Genomic DNA, 16,596 nt, shown 5'->3' on the forward strand with positions numbered 1-16,596 from the left:
TGATAATGAATTATCACTTCAAATTATTAATTCAAAAAGTTAAAGATTTAATTATTTAGTATCTAAAAATCCTCATGGCAATGGATTCTTTTTAATGATTAATTACAGGCGGATACTCACAGTTTAGAGTGAAAAAGGATGCTTAATTTTATCACTAGGAATTTTCTTCCAAATGTATGATGTTATAAAAACCAAAGTTCTCATTAATAGGCATAATTTTCTTTATATTCCACCACTTGAAATAATTTTTCAAAGTAGACTATGTGACTTTATGATGTTTAAGAGCAAAAGTATATCTCTTGAATCCATTAAATGTGTTATGCTTTGGTTTCTGTTATTTTTATTTATCAGGAAGTTTCATAATAGCTTAAGATTGTCATATTACTTTACAACATCAATTAAAAGTGCTCTGAACTACTATTAAATATATTTTAAATATAAAGTAGGCTTCATCTATAAAATGACCCAAAAGAAGAAATATTTTCACTGTAATAGTCCACTGGGTAGCTAAATTTACTATTTCAAAAAATACATACATTTAATATTTAGAAATGTATAGCACTATAGATAGCATAATTAAAATTAAGCAAACTGTATAAATGCACTGTATTTTTGGTTCTCTGGAAAATATTCTTATTCAGTTACTTCTATTCTTAGATGTGTTCTGGGTTTCCATTTTGTCCCCAAATCTTATTTCTTTAGCTCTACTGTCTCTATACTCCTTTCTTTACTTGTGTCATCTTCCTACACCAAGTAACTAAATCTGTGTTTAATTTAAATACATCTTTGCTCATACCCACTAACACTACAATGCTTGCATTCCTATTATTTGTAATTTACATAATTTGACAGTGCTCCATATCTACCTATTATCAAAACTAATGTGACAACACAACAGACTGATAAGTGCTCACAGTAGGGATACAACATACAAAAGCCTTCAAAAAGGATGCTCAAACCTAGAATATCTGTTTTCCTGGCCCCATACTACTATTGTGCTGAAATTAGAGAGAATTCCATTCATAATCTGTCACTGAATTTATCTCTAAAATGGCATATACACATGCTGTCAATTAATGTATTTGAGAATCTCTACATGACAAATTTCTGATATTTCCTACTTTGTACAATCCTAACAGATACATACCTATGTCATATGCCAGGAAATCGGCAGAAAAACATTTTGCACCGTTACTCAAGGAAGTGTCATTATGGGTATTTCCTCCAAAAATAAGCATAGCTCCATTGATAAGAACAGCTGAATGAAGGTATCTGGCAAACCCACTTTCTTTCAAAATAGTCCTACAGGATAAAATTTAAAAATGTATTACAAAGGATAAAAAGACCTCCCTGATTTTATATATATTATATAAAGGGTCTAACTTGCATATAGAATTTTCCTTCGAATTGTGAAAATAACATGCTTTATTTTTTTAACAAGTCAGAAATGGCCTCTAAATTTCAATATTTTTAAAATATTTTGAGATTCACAGTATCTTAAAATGTTTCAAGGAAACACAATATTAAACATAATTGTTCATGATTTTATAATAATTTATATTTGAACTTTTATTTCATTTATAAAAGTAGGAAACAAGTGTTCTTAAAACTAGAGGACCAAAGTAACATCAGTTTTAAATACAAAAGTAAATAGAAAGTTGAAATATAATAAATTTACTCTGAACTACAGTTAAAACTAATAATTCATATGGCTCCCATAATACACTATGTAAGTTTTTATTTAAATATAACATACATAAAAATGCACATAAGTCTAAAATTCAATGAATTTTCACAAGATAAACACAACTAAGTAAACAGTACTGAGATATTTTTTTAAAAGATTACCACTGTTCTGATTCTTTTGTGCTTCCATACCAATTTTAGGCTGTTTATTCTATTTGTATTGTTGTGTTGTACTTTATAAAATAGAATCACATATAGCTTGTATTCATTTGTATGTACATTCTTTTGTTCAAGATTATTTTTGAGATAGATCCATATTGTGTAAAATCACAGTGCATTTTTGAGAAACATCAAATTAATATGTTTTCAATTAACTGAAGTTTAACTGAAAGTACTATAAATATATGCTCACAATTATATTTCACCTTAATGTACTGATATATAATAAACTGCATGACTCAATATGAATCAATATGAATCAATACTTTATAAGTATTCGAAATAAAGCACTGGTACTAAAAAAAGAATCAGAATGTAAACCCAGTACATATAGTATAGTAAGATATATCTCAAAAACCTATAGCAATTAATGCTTAAAGAATATGGAGCTGACTTCCAGAATGGCAAGATAAGGAGTTCCACAAACTCTATAGGGAGAGAACTATAATTGGTAAAAATTACAAAAAATGACACTTAAGTTCTCAGAAAAATTTAGTAAGAGCAACAACAAATAAATATTCAATCAAGAATGTCTACTAAATTTCAGTAGGAACAGCAGCAGTCCATGATATTAAACCCATTGTCTACTCCCATCGTTCCCCATATCAGCACCCTCCTCCACCACACACACACAACCAGTTCAGTAAGGAGGAAGTTCAGCCCCAGGTGGGTAAAGCTAAGAACTGAGAGCTCCTTTATTCCTCAGCTCCTAGTCCAGACCACTGATACCTAATTAGGAAAAGCAGACAGCCAACACTTCTCATGACCCACAGCTCTGGTGACAAAAGTTCTATTCCACGAGAAATCATGAGAGGTCTGAATGTTCATCCTCTACCTAGCCCCCATTCATGGAGTATAAGCTATACACTCAGACCTAGCAGGCTAAGAGGCCCAGCAAATCTTCACCCCACATCAGTCACAGGACAGAAGTTCTATGCAAGCTAAGAGCAAAGGCCACCGTCCCCATCTACTGCCTGCAGAGAACACAGTGGTATCACTCCAGGAGGAACAGACTACTAACCCTACCTACAATTCCAAAGTTGTGGCTGAGACTCTCACGCCACCCCACACCAGCAAGAGGCAGGCTAAGAAAAAGAGAGCACCACAGATCTCCCCTGGCAACTGAGCTTTTTTATAACAACAGGTGGGAAACTTCATGCCTTAAGGGCACTCTAAAAAAAATGGAGGTTTCCATTCTAAGGCTTTAAGAAACAGTTGGCAACTTCATGAGAACAATCAGCTAAAACATAGAATAGAGAGGAGTACACCAGAGAAAAACAGGGGAAAAGATAGCTAATAAGAGCCCTACTAGAGTCAGAATCTCTAAAACTGGCCTCGAAGACTACTCCTGAAAAAGGGTTGAAATTGAATTCAAACAGACTAAGGAGCAATTTATGCCCCAGAGCATTGCTGAGAATAATATAGTAATCACTCAGGCATTAGTGGTGGCTATCATGTGGTTGATACAGAGTCAGACAGCTTACCAGAGAGGTCAGAGGAAAAAGTCAGCCCTGCTAAAACTACCATCATCCAGGGGTGATTTTGTGCATCCCCAGGCTGCTTCCTTCGAGGAGCAACATCAGAAGATATACTGGAGGAAGAAAACGACTTCACTAAAGCAGTTCAGCAAAGTCACTAAATAAATAAAATTACAACAGTTCCAGAAAAGGAGGAAAAAACAGGATCCAGAGTTGCTACAGTGTTATCTAAAATGTCTAGTGCTCAGAGGAAATTATGGCACGCAACGAAATAGGAAAAAGTAACCCATACACAGGGGAAAAAAGCAGGCAACAGAATTGCCTTTGAGAGACCCCACATATCAGATGAAGCAAAAAAGTCTGCAAAGCAGCTATTATAAATGTTCAGTCTTAAAGAAAACAGGTTTAAAGATGGAAAATATGACAATGTTTTATCAAATACAAAACAAAAGATACAGAAATTACCAAAAAAAAGAAAATCTAGAATTCAAAAGTATAAGAATTGAAATTTTTAAGTTTACGACATAAGTCTAATAGTAAATTTCAGCAAGCAGAAGAAAAAAAAATCAATGAAGTAGAAGATAGAAAAATAGAGATTCTGCTATCTGAAGAATAAGAGAAGAAAATGAACAGGGCCTATAAGAAATGTGGAACACCATTAACAGCAACAACATATACTTACTAAGAATACTAGCGCAGAGGGGAAAGTGGTAAAAAATTGTCAAGAAATAATGTCTGACAACATCCCAAATTTTGAAAAATATTAATATACATATCCAAATAGCTCAATGAACTCCAAGGAAGAAAAAACACAGAAAGAACCACATTCAGACATAAAATAGTAAAAATGTTGAAGGCCATGGAGAAAGAGAAAATCTTAAAAGCAGCAAGAGGAAGATGATTTTTTGCATACAAGAGAAGCCCAATAGGACAAACAGCTGACTTCACATTAGAAACAATAAAGGCCAAAATGCAGTGAAATGACATACGCAAAGTGCTGAATGAAAAAAAAAGTCAAGATACAGGGAGTGACATATGATGATGGAATAAGAGTTTTCTGACCTCATCCTCCCACAGAAACAGATTTTATCAACTATGGATAGATGAGAGTAACTTCATGGGAGCCCAGAAATCCCAGGACCACTTGGAGCAAAAATTCCAAGAACAGGAAGGGCAAGGAGAGTAAGAAGAACAATATCACATTACCACATCACCTGTTCCCCTAGGCAACACCACTCACTCCCAAACAGAAACCCCTTCAACCTACAATTACTCCTCTGGGAGAAGTGAGAGCATAGTCTGTATCTGGCTTCCACAGCCAAGCAGGATTATGCCCAAAAGGACCGCTTCTTTCTTATGCGATCCAGAAAGATAAGAAGATTGGCAGAGGAAGAAAAAGGGTGCTCATAGCAGCTAGGGCACAGAACTCAACAAAGACTCAACATTTCTACTAACCACCTCATGAACTCTATCAAGAGGCCCACCCATGAACTTCACAGGATACATCACCTGCAGACTTACTCCAAATAGCACAAATATGTCCCCCCAGCAATCTATAAATCCCTCCCCCATGTAGCACCCTGGAGCTTTGGCAGGTGGTTCATGAGCACACACAGATAGCTGGGTCAACTCTGTTACATTAGTAGAAGTTACCTAACCCTGAACACTTCAGGCACTGCCCAAGGGAAAAAAAAATGGGAGGCCCTCAGCACTGGACCTAGCTTTGCAGAATGGAGAAAATATCCAAAATCCATAAAAACTCACAAAACTCAATTAAAAAAAAGAACAATCCAATTAAACAATGGACAGATGATGTGAATAGGTATTTTTCCAAAGAAGACATACAGATTGCCATCAGGTAAATGAAAAAGTGCTCAACATCCCTAATCATCAGGGAAATGCAAATAAAACAAAATGAAATATCACCTCATACCTGTTAGAATGGCTATAATCGAAAAGACAAGAAATAACAAGTGTTGCTAAGGATGTGGAGTAAAAGGAACCCTTGTACACTGTTGGTAGGAAAGTAAATTGGTACAATCAATTTGGAAAACAGTACAGAGCCTACTCAAAAAATTAAAAATAGAACTACCAAGAGCTATCATACTATTATTCAGCAATCCCAGTTCTGGGTATATGTACAAAGGAAATGAACAGTATCTCAAAAATATATCTTCACTTTCATGTTCACTAAAGCATTATTCATAGTAGCCAAGATATGGAAACAACTTAAGTGTCCATCAATAGATGAATGAATAAAGAAAATGTAATATAAATATAAATATATATAGTATTATTCAGCCTTTTAAGAGGAAGAAATCCTGCCATTAACAACAACATAGATGAATCTGGAGAATATTATGCTAAGTGAAATAAGCCAGACACAGAAAGACAAATACTGCATAATCTCACTTATATGTGGAATCTAAAAAAGTCAAACTCAAAAAAGCTGAGAGTAAAATGGTGGTTTGCAAGGGCTGAGAATGGGGGAAAAGAGGAGATGTAGGTCAAAGCATATAAAGTTTCAGGTATGCAGGATAAATAAGCTCTGGAGATCTAATGTACAGCATGGTTACTACAGTTAATAAGATTGTACTTGAAATTTACTAAGACAGTGCATCATAAGTATTCTCACCATACACACCAAAAAAAAAAAAAAAATAGGAACTACGTTAAAATGATGAATATGTTAATTAGTTTGACTATGGTAATCATTTCCCAATGTGTATGTGTATCAAAACATCACATATATACCTTAAATACACACAATTTTTATCTGCCAATTAAAGCTCAAGAAATCCGGAAAAAAATGTCAACCAAGAATCTTGTATTTATAAAACTATCTCTCAAAAATAAACAAGATAAAGATTATTTCTTCTTTCTTTTCCTAATAAATTTGAAAAACAATTATTATAAAACAATACATATATAATCGTATTGTTGGACCTATAACATATAGAAATGCAATATCTTTGGCAATAACAGCACAAAGTGACAGATGAAAGCAAAATTATGTTGAAGATGCCAAATAGTAATGCAAATCAACAGGAACAAATGAAAAAGAAGCATGCAAAAATATTCAATAACAAATTTACATAAGAATATATATTTGCTCTTCTTTCTACTCTGTCTCTTTAAGAGACAAAATTATATGAAGTTAGCATAAGAATATATTTTTGAGCTTGCAACAAATATAGATATTGCATATAATTATAATGCTACAAAAAATAGGTGAAAAAGGGAATAGAGTTCTGTAAGAGTAACATTTTTATATTTCACTGGAGTGAAGTTAGGGTAACTCTGAAAGATATTCTAATAAGTTATGGATGATAAGCACTAGAACCAACACTAAAAAGTAACTAAAATGACTGTATTTTTTAAAAAACTATTAAGGCATTAAAATGTTACACTAGAAAATATTTACTTAATGCAAAAAGAGAAATAAAAAAGAGTAACAAAAAGCATTATCTACAATAACAAATGAGATATTTAAATAAGAGTAAAATGGCAGACAAATTCAACTGTATCAAAAATAACACTAAATTAAAGCTATTAAATATACAAATAAAAGGCAGAGACTGTGAGACGGGATTAAAAAAAAAAAAGAACAATTACCAACTATATGCTCTCTCCAGGAGACATATTTTAGATTGAAAGGTACAAATATATTAAGAAAAGGGATTAAAGAAAGATACTATGCAGACAATAAAGATAAGAAAGCTGGAGTAGCTATAATGACCTCAAACAAAATAGACATTAAAACAAAAATGGTCCTAGACTTCAGTAGTAATATTTCACAGTGATAAAAGGATCAGTTCATCAAGAAGCTATGGCAGTCATAAACATATATGACTTTACAACAGAACCTCCCAAAAATGAAGCAAAATGCACAGAACAGAAATCAGTAATAGTAGCAAACTTCAATATTCACTTTCAAAAATGGACTGAACTATATGATAAACAGGGAAATAGAATACCTGAGTAATACCACAAACCAACTAGACCTTACAGACATATGGAGAACACTGTAGCCAGCAACACCAATATACACATTCTTTGCAAGTGTACATGTAACATTCTCTAGGACTGACCAAATGCTAGGTCATAAAATAAGCCTAAATAAATTTAAAAGTTTTAAAATAATATGAAGTATGCTCTCTGACCACAATGGAATGATATTAAAAATAAATAACAGAAATTATTTAGGATACAATAGTCAAATTATAGAAGCAGACCAAGTGTCTATCAATAGATGAACAGATAAAGATGTGGTATCTGTATAAAATGGAATATAATTCAGCCATAAAAAATGAAATCTTGCCATTTGCAATGACATTGATGGAGCTACAGAGTATAATGCTAAATGAAATAAGTCAGAGAAAGACAAATACCATATGATTCCACTCATATGTGGAATTTAAGAAACAAAACAAGCAAAGGAAAAAAAGAGAGAGAGAAAGAGACAAACCAAGAAAAAGACTCTTAACTATAGAGAACAAACTGTTGGTTACCAGAGAGGAAGGTGTGAAGGGACGGATTAAATAGATGCTGGGGATTAAGCAGTGCATTTGTCATGATGAGCACAAGCTGATGTATGGAATTGTTGAATCACTATACGGTACACCTGAAACTAATATAACACTGAATGTTAACTATACTGGAATTAAAATAAAACAAAAAGAAAGTTATTTGGGAAAATCACAAATATGTGGAAATGAAACAAAAACTCCAAAATAATAAATGGGTCAAAGAAAAAAATCACAAACATTTTAGAATATACTTTGAGATGAATGAAAATGAAGACAAGACAAACATGGAATACACCAAAAGCAATTTTTAGAGGGAAATCTATATTTGCAGTACATGTATTTAAAGAAAAAATGAGAATTCCATAACTTAAACCTCAACCATAAGAGACTGGACAAAAGGGCAAACCAAGCCTATACCAAAAAGAATTTAAAAATAATAAAGACTAGAACAGGAAATAATATAAAATAGATTGGAAAAACAATAGAGAGGATCAATGAAGCCAAAAGTTCTTTCTTTTAAAAGACCAAAAAAAAAAAAAAAAGAAAGACAAACCCTTAGGTATACTGAACAAGAATAAAAGGAGACAGAAAACTTAAATTATTAAAAACAAGAATGAGGGGCACCTCATTCAGTTCACTAAGCATCTGCCTTTGGCTCAGGTCATGATCTCAGATCCTGGAATCGAGCCCAGGTCAGGCTCTCTGCTCATCAAGGAGCTTCTCCCTCTCCCTCGGCCCCTCCCCCCAGCTCGTGCTCACTCTCTCTCGTTCTCTATCTCAAATAAATAAGGAAAATCTTTTTAAAAAATAAAATATAAAAAAGAAAGAAAGAAGGCATATGACTACCAATCTGACAGAAATAAGTCAGATTATAATGCCAATACTAAACAACTATATACAAACAACAATATGAAATAAACAAAGTCCTCAAAAGATATAAACTACCAAAATTAAGAAAAGAAGAAATGGAAAATCTGAATAGACCTATAACAAATGAAGAGATTGAATTAGGAATTTTAAAACTTTCCTAAAAAAAAAAAAAAAAAAAAAAAAAAAAAAAAGGAAGGTCAGATGGCTCCACTGGTGAATTCTAACAAATATTGGAAGAAGAGTAATGTGAATTCTTCACAAACTCTTCAAAAATATAAAATAGGATGGTACAATATTCACCTCATTCTATGAGAAAGTGTGAGTCTGATACCTAAACCAATGCTATCACAAGAAAATTACAGACTAATGTTCTTTTAGAAGAGAGACATAAAAATCCTGCACAAAATACTAGAAAATCAAAACCAGTAATATATAAAAAGATTATACACCATAACCAAGTGGGATTTATCCCAAAAATTCTTAATTGGCTTAACATCTGAAAATCAATGTAACACAACATGTTAATAGAATAAAGGAAAAAATAAATGATAATCTCAATAGATACAGGAGAAGTTTTTGACAAAATCCAACACCTCTTCATGATAACAACACTCAACAAAATAGGGATACAAAGGAACGTCCACAACCTGCTAGAGACTGAACGGTACTCCACCCCAAAAGATAAATCCATGTTTTAATCCCTAGAACCTGTGAATGTTACCTTATTTGGAGAAAGTGTCTTTGTAAATGTAATTAAATTAAGGATCTTGAGATGAGATCATTCTGGATTATGCAGCTAACTTAAATCCAATGACAAGTGTCCTTATAAAAGACACACACACAAAAAAAGTGTATCAGGTAATAGAATTTGGAGGCAGACAACAGAACAATTCATCCACAACTCCAGGAATACTGATAGCCACCAAAAGCTGAAAAAGGAAAGGAAAGGAATTTCCCTAGGACCTCTGGAGGTGGCATGGCCCTGTTCACAATTTGATTTTAGACTTCTGGCCTCCAGATCTGTAAGAGAATACATTTCCATTGTTTTAAGCTACACAAGTGTGTGGTAACTTGCTACAGCAGCCATAGAAATCTAACATAGAAGACATCTATTAAAAAAAAAAAAAAGAGCATTTGACATGATACTTAATGGTGAAAGACTGTTTTCCCCCCAAGACCAGAAACAAGACATAGATGTCTGTTCTTGCCAATTCTATTTAACATTATACTACAGGTTACAGAAAGGGATAGAAGCAAGGAAATGAAATAAAAGGCATTCAGGTTAGAAAGGAAGTAAAACTCTATTAAAAGAAGTAAAACTGTCACTATTTGCAGATGACATGATCTTGTATATAGAAATTTTAATGAATCTACAAAAAATTATTAGAAATAATAAATAAGTTTATTAGCAAGTCTGTAGGGTGAAAGAACAATACGCAAAAATCAGTTGAACTTCTATACCTACCAACTTCTATACCTACCAATGCAAAATCCTAATATAAAATCATTTAAAAATCAATTGACAATAGTATCAAAAAGAATAAAATATTTTGGAATAAATTTAGCAAAGCAAGTATAAAACTTATACTGTAAAAACTAAAAAAATATTAAGGAAAGAAATTAAAAATGGCCTAAATAAATGGAAGGATAGCCCATTTTCATGGATTAGAAAACAAAATGCTGTTAAAATGGCCATACTCTACAATTTGATCTATAAATTCAACTCATTCCCCATAAAAATCCCAGCTAGAGTTTTGTTTTGTTTTGTTTTGAAATTGATAAGCTGATCTTAAAATTCATGTGGATATTCAAGGGACCATAATAGCCAATTTAAAGAATTATAAATTCAAATAAAGGAAAGAATACTCTTTCCAACAAATGTTACTAGGACAAGTGGATAGCTACATGAAAAAAGAACAAAGAACTCCTCTCTCACAATATAGACAAAAATTAACTCATAATGGATAAAAGGCCTATGTTTAAGAGCTAAAAATATGAAACTCATAGAAGAAAATACAGAAGTAAATATTCCTGGCATTAGGTTAGGCAACAGATTCTTAGATATGACACCAAAAGCATAAGTGACAAAATATATAACAAATTGGATGTCATCAAAATTTTAAAATTTTGAGCTTCAAAGGACACTGTAAACTAAGTGAAAAATAACACACACAATGGGAGAAATACTTGCAACTCATATAATTGATAAAGGACTTACACCTAGAATATATAAAGACTCATAAGTCAATAATAAACAGACAAAAATTAAATTAAATAATGGGCAAAGGATCCTAATAGACATTTCTCCAAGGGAGTTATATAAATGGCCAATAAGCACATGAAAAGATGATCAATATGAACAGCCATTATAACAATGCAAATCAAAACTATAATGAGATACCACTTCATACCCACTAGGGTAGCTGTAATCAAAATCTTTGACAATAACAAGTGTTGGCAAGGATATGGAGAAATTAGAATCCTCATACACTGCTGGTGGGAATGTAAAATTGTGCACCCACTTTGGAAAACAGTCTGGCTATTCCACAAAAATTTAAATGTAGAGTAACCATAGAGCTGGCAAATCCACTCCTAGATATATACCTAAAAGCAATGAAAATAAACTTCTACACAAAAACATGTACGCAAATGTTCATAGAAGTATTATTAGCAATAGTTCAAAAGCAGAAACAACCCCAATTTCCATCAACTGACAAATGGATAAATAAAATGGGTATATCCATACAATGGAATATATTTTAACAAAAAAAAAGAAAGAAAGAAATTAAGTGCTGATACATACAATATGAAATCATGCTCTCACTTATGCTTAAAGAAGCCCTTTAAAAAAAAAAAAAACATATTGTATCATCCATTTATAAGTCCAGAAGAAAAACCCATAGAGACAGAAAGTAGAATAGTGCTTACCTAGAGCTGTGCGTTTGAGAGGAAATGAGGAGTGACGACTAATAAGTATAGGGTTTCCTTCTGCAGGAATAAAATGGTTCTAAATTTGTGGTGATGATTGGACAACTCAGTGAATTACACTAAAAACTACTGAATAGTATACTTTAAATGGGTGGATTTATGGTATATGAATTCTATCTCAATAAGGCTGTAAAAGAAAGAATATTGGACTTTTGTAATAAACTACTATAGATGGCTTCATCTAAAAATTTGACTCCCATTCTCTCCTAAGCCCTTTTAGATTACAAAAGAAATCTATAGATTCAGAATTATACCACTGTTGTGCTTACTTCAGCAGCACACATACAAAATTATACCACTGTCAAATATAGAGGACTTTCAAGTTGAATGTTTTTAAACAAAATATAGCACATTTTCCTTTTAAAATCTAGTGGTCTATGATCTCTTTTTATAAAATAAACACTATCTAGTAAATAGTAAAGGAAATATATGGAACAAGGAAAAAATATTCAGTTACTAGAGAGAAATTTAAGTTGAAAATAGTTTTAATCTAATGATTAAAGAGATAGGATTTATCCAGGTATGCAAGGCTGATTAAACATTTGAAGGCCAAGGATGTAATCTATCACATCAGGAGGATAAAGAAGAATCATAAGATCATATCAACAGATACAGAATAACACTTGACAAAATTCAGCATCTATTCATGATAAAGACTCCTAGCAAACTAGGAATAGAGGGGAACTTTCTCAGCTTGATAAAGAAAATCTACCAAAAAAAAAAAAAAATCAGACTTAACAATGAGAAACTAGATGTTTTCCTTCTAAGAAAAAGAACAACGCAAAAATTATTCTCTAACCACCCCTGTTCAACATTGTACTGGAAGTCCTAACCAATGCAATAAGATAAGAAAAGGAAATAAAAGATACACAAAATGGAAAGGAATAAATACAACTGTATTTGCTCACAACTGACATGAGTGTCTATGGAGAAAATCCCAAAGAATCAACCAGCAAATCCCTGGAACTAAGTGATTATAGCAAGGTTGAGGAATACAAGGTTAATAAACTAAAGTCAACTGTTTTCTTATATATGCAATGAACGATGCATACTTGAAATTAAATGAATAATGAATACTTGAAATTAAAGACATGCCATTTATATTAGCAGGAAAAAATAAAATAGGCATAAATCTAATAAAATATGTATAAGATCTATATAATAAAAATTCTAAAACTCCAGTGAAAGAAATTAAGGTTATCTTTTGATCCAGGTTTCTCACTGTCAGAAGTGATTTACAAATGTGGAAGAGAGGAAAGCTAGAATAAATCCTGTGATGTTGTACTGTGTCATTATGTAGTTTAGACAGACAGGGTTTAGGCAGACAGACAGACAGATATATAGATGTATACCTATTTCTATAAATAGATATAGATATGTGTGTTTCCATGTTTCTGTCTCTATCTTCTGAGAGGATCTGTAAACACATCAAAAAAGCAATAAACAAACCCAGTGCCATAAACTTGGTTTTTAAATGCTATTCTCCACTAAAAGGAATGTGGGTTCCTTGAGGAAATTACTTATTCCAGCAGGGAAAGAACAAGATGTGAAAAGAATTTTTTTTGTATGTGTGCCAGAAAGTGGAGGAGTGCACAAAGACGATGAGGACACATCTAAGAACACAGTAGCCTGGCTGGAAGGAGAGCACAGTGGCCAAATATGACACACTCTGAGCAGCAAAATAAAGAAAAATCACAATTCATTATAAAACATTTAACAAAATAAAGAAAAATTCAGGGCAATTTAGAAGGAATAATAAAATTAGATATCACCATTCAGTAACCGTCATGGTAATAACTTTCTCACAAGAATGATAGTGGATGCTGAAAGTATTAGTAAAAGTTTAATAAGAAACAGAATACATAGTCTAAAAGTATTTTACATAGTCTAAAAGTATTTCTCCACAGGTGTTTATTAATTTAAAAAGGAAAAATTGTGTCTTTACAGTTGAGAAAACTGGAACCATTTTAACCACCACTTTAACCAATATATAAAAGTTAACCTCTACAGGAATGTTCATAGCAGCCTCAATCATGATATCCTAAAGTGAAAACAATCCAAATGTCTATCAACTAATGAGTGAATAAACAATATGTGGTATATTCATACAATGAAATATTATTCAGCTATAAAAAAGAATGAAGTATTAAAACATTACCACAGTGTGGATGAAGTCTAAAAATATTACACTAAGTGAAACAAACCAGACACAAATGGCCACATATTGTATATTCCCTTTATATACCAAAAAAAGGCAAATCTAAAGACAGAAAGTAGATTAGTGGTTTCCAGGAGATGGAGGAAGAGTGTTTAGGGGATATATGATTTCATTTGGGGTGATGGAAGTATTCTGGAATCATTAATGATGGTTGCAAAACATTATAAATATATTAAAAACCACTGAACTGTACACTTTAAAAATGGTTAAAATGGAGAATATTGTTATATGAGTTTTTTATGTCAATAAAAATTGTTTAAAAAAAATCGTAGAAGGAAACATTTTGGTATTTTACCAAAAATTTAAAAACTTGAATCTAATCATGAGGAAACATCCCAGATTGGGTACGTACATTCTTCAAAAGAAAGACGAAATTTTCCCAGATTAAAAAAGACTGAAAAGGCATGATCGCTAAATGCATGTATGATCTTAGATATAATCCTGGATCAGGAAAGGATACCCAAACCTGGCAAGGAAAAAAAAACCAAAACTTAAGTAGGATAGTATATAAAAAGGAAAAACCACAGGCAATTTCACATGTGAACATACATGCAAAATTTATTGAGAAATCTAATTCAGCAATAAAAAAAGTGTTATCTTTTTAATGAAAGATAATAGGACCACTGAGAAAGTTAAATAAAATCTACAGATTAGTAAATTCTATCAATGTAATTTCCTAAATCTGATACCTACACTGTGATTATGGGAGAAAATGTCCTTGCTTTTTAGTAAATACATATAAAAATATTTAGGTTTAAAGTGGCTTCATGTCAACAACTCACTCTTAGTTGAGAAAAAAATAATAAATGATAGATAATGGATGGTTAAGTACAGAGTTGCAGATAGTGCTTAAAAATAATTAAAAGGGAACATAACTACAAATGCTGCTGATATTGAAGATTCTAAGTGAACATAATAAACACCTCTATAACAATTTAACAGAAGATATTGATTTCTTGGCTAGATTCCTAAAAATAGATAATCTCATCAAAACTTACTCAAGAATGGATTATAGCATCTAAATAGGTTTATAACCATTACATATGTTGGATTTAGTATATAAATTCTGCACATAAAGTTGTTTTCTAATGATTGACATGAAGGTTATCACCATAAAATATTCACGAAAAAATACTCCCAGTCTTAGACATACTGTTCTCAAGTATAAAAAGGAATAGTACCCAACCCATTTTATGAGCCCCACATAAACTTACCACCAAAGAGCTGGCAAGAATATGCAAGAAAACCACATGCAAATCTATTGATATCAGTGCAAAATTGTTTATCAAAATGTTAGCAAGCCAAAAAAGAAGTAATACGTATTAACTAAATTTGACTTAACCCAAATTAGGTTAATAACATAATTAAAATAATTACCCACAGTAAATTATTAAGAATATCAGATAATCATCCCTCCAAAATACCTTTGATAAAATCCATTCATTCATGATACAAACTCTTAGCAAACCAGGAAAAAAAGGCTCTTTCTTAACAACATCTACAAAGCCCACAGTGAACATCATTCTTACTGGAGAAATACCAAAAGAATTTTGTTAAAGCTCCGAACTAATAATGGGTGCCTGTTAACTTCTATTCAACATTGAACTGGAGGTTGTTGCTGATAAATGGTAAGGTAAGAAAAATAAAAAGCTGTAAGACCCAGGAAAGAAGAAACAAAACTACCATTAAATGCATATAATCTGATCATCTATTACAAAAAACTGAAAAATATCTACACATAAGTTACTAAAATACAGCAAGTTGTTACATGTAAAAGTAACATAAAAAACTGCATCTCCACATATCAGCCCAAAAAGAAATAAAAAGATAATGTACTGGTTGAATAGCATCCCCCAAAACTCATGTCTACCTCAAACCTCAGAATGAGACGTTATTTGGAAATAGTCTTTGCAGATTTAATTAGCTAAGTAAAATCAGGTCTCACTAGATTAGAGTGGGCCCTAAGTCCAGCGATTGGTATCTTTTTAAGAAGGCCATGTGAAAACACATAAACACAGAAAGAAGGGATTGGGAAGACAAAGGCAGAGATTAGAGTGATGAATACAGTTACAACCAAAGAACACCCAGGATTGCCCAGAGTTATTAGATGCTGGAAAAGGTAAGAAAGGATTTTTCCCCAGAGCCTTTAGAGAAAGTATGGCCCAGCTGACACCTTAATTTCCATTCTGATGTCTAGCCTACAGAATTGTGAGAGGATAAATTCGTGGTAATTTGTTATCTCAGCCTTAGAAAACTAATAGAGATATCATTTAGAAAAGTATAAAAAATATCAAACACCTAGGAATAATTCTAACAAAAATGTAGTAGTATTACAGGCCATTAAAGGAATGGTCTGGGACAACTGGATATCCACATTAAAAAAAAAAAAAAAGGATCCGTACCCCGTACCCAGTTGGATTAAAACTAAATGTGAGAGGCAAAACTATAAAATGATGGTAGTAAATACAGAAAATATTGAGGTAGGGAAGTATTATTTATGCAAAACACAAAATAAAAGAAAAGATTGATCATTTCTAAATTAAGAAGTTCCGTTCATTAAACAACATCATACTAAGAGCAGAATGAAAATCCACAATCTGGGAGAGAG

General features: G+C 32.2%; 1 protein-coding gene across 1 annotated transcript in view; it reads right to left on the reverse strand.

The window, feature by feature from the left end:
- ATRNL1 (attractin like 1) overlaps positions 1-16,596 on the reverse strand; it is a 756,768-nt gene that overhangs the window by 633,875 nt on the left and 106,297 nt on the right. Inside the window, exon 10 of the mRNA XM_040623807.1 lies at positions 1,148-1,302. Within this exon, the coding sequence (XP_040479741.1) occupies positions 1,148-1,302 (155 nt within the window). The remainder of the gene's footprint in view (positions 1-1,147; positions 1,303-16,596) is intronic.

This window comes from Ursus maritimus, unplaced genomic scaffold (genome assembly GCF_017311325.1).
Source record: "Ursus maritimus isolate PB19 unplaced genomic scaffold, ASM1731132v1 scaffold_7, whole genome shotgun sequence".
NCBI classification, from domain to species: domain Eukaryota; kingdom Metazoa; phylum Chordata; class Mammalia; order Carnivora; family Ursidae; genus Ursus; species Ursus maritimus.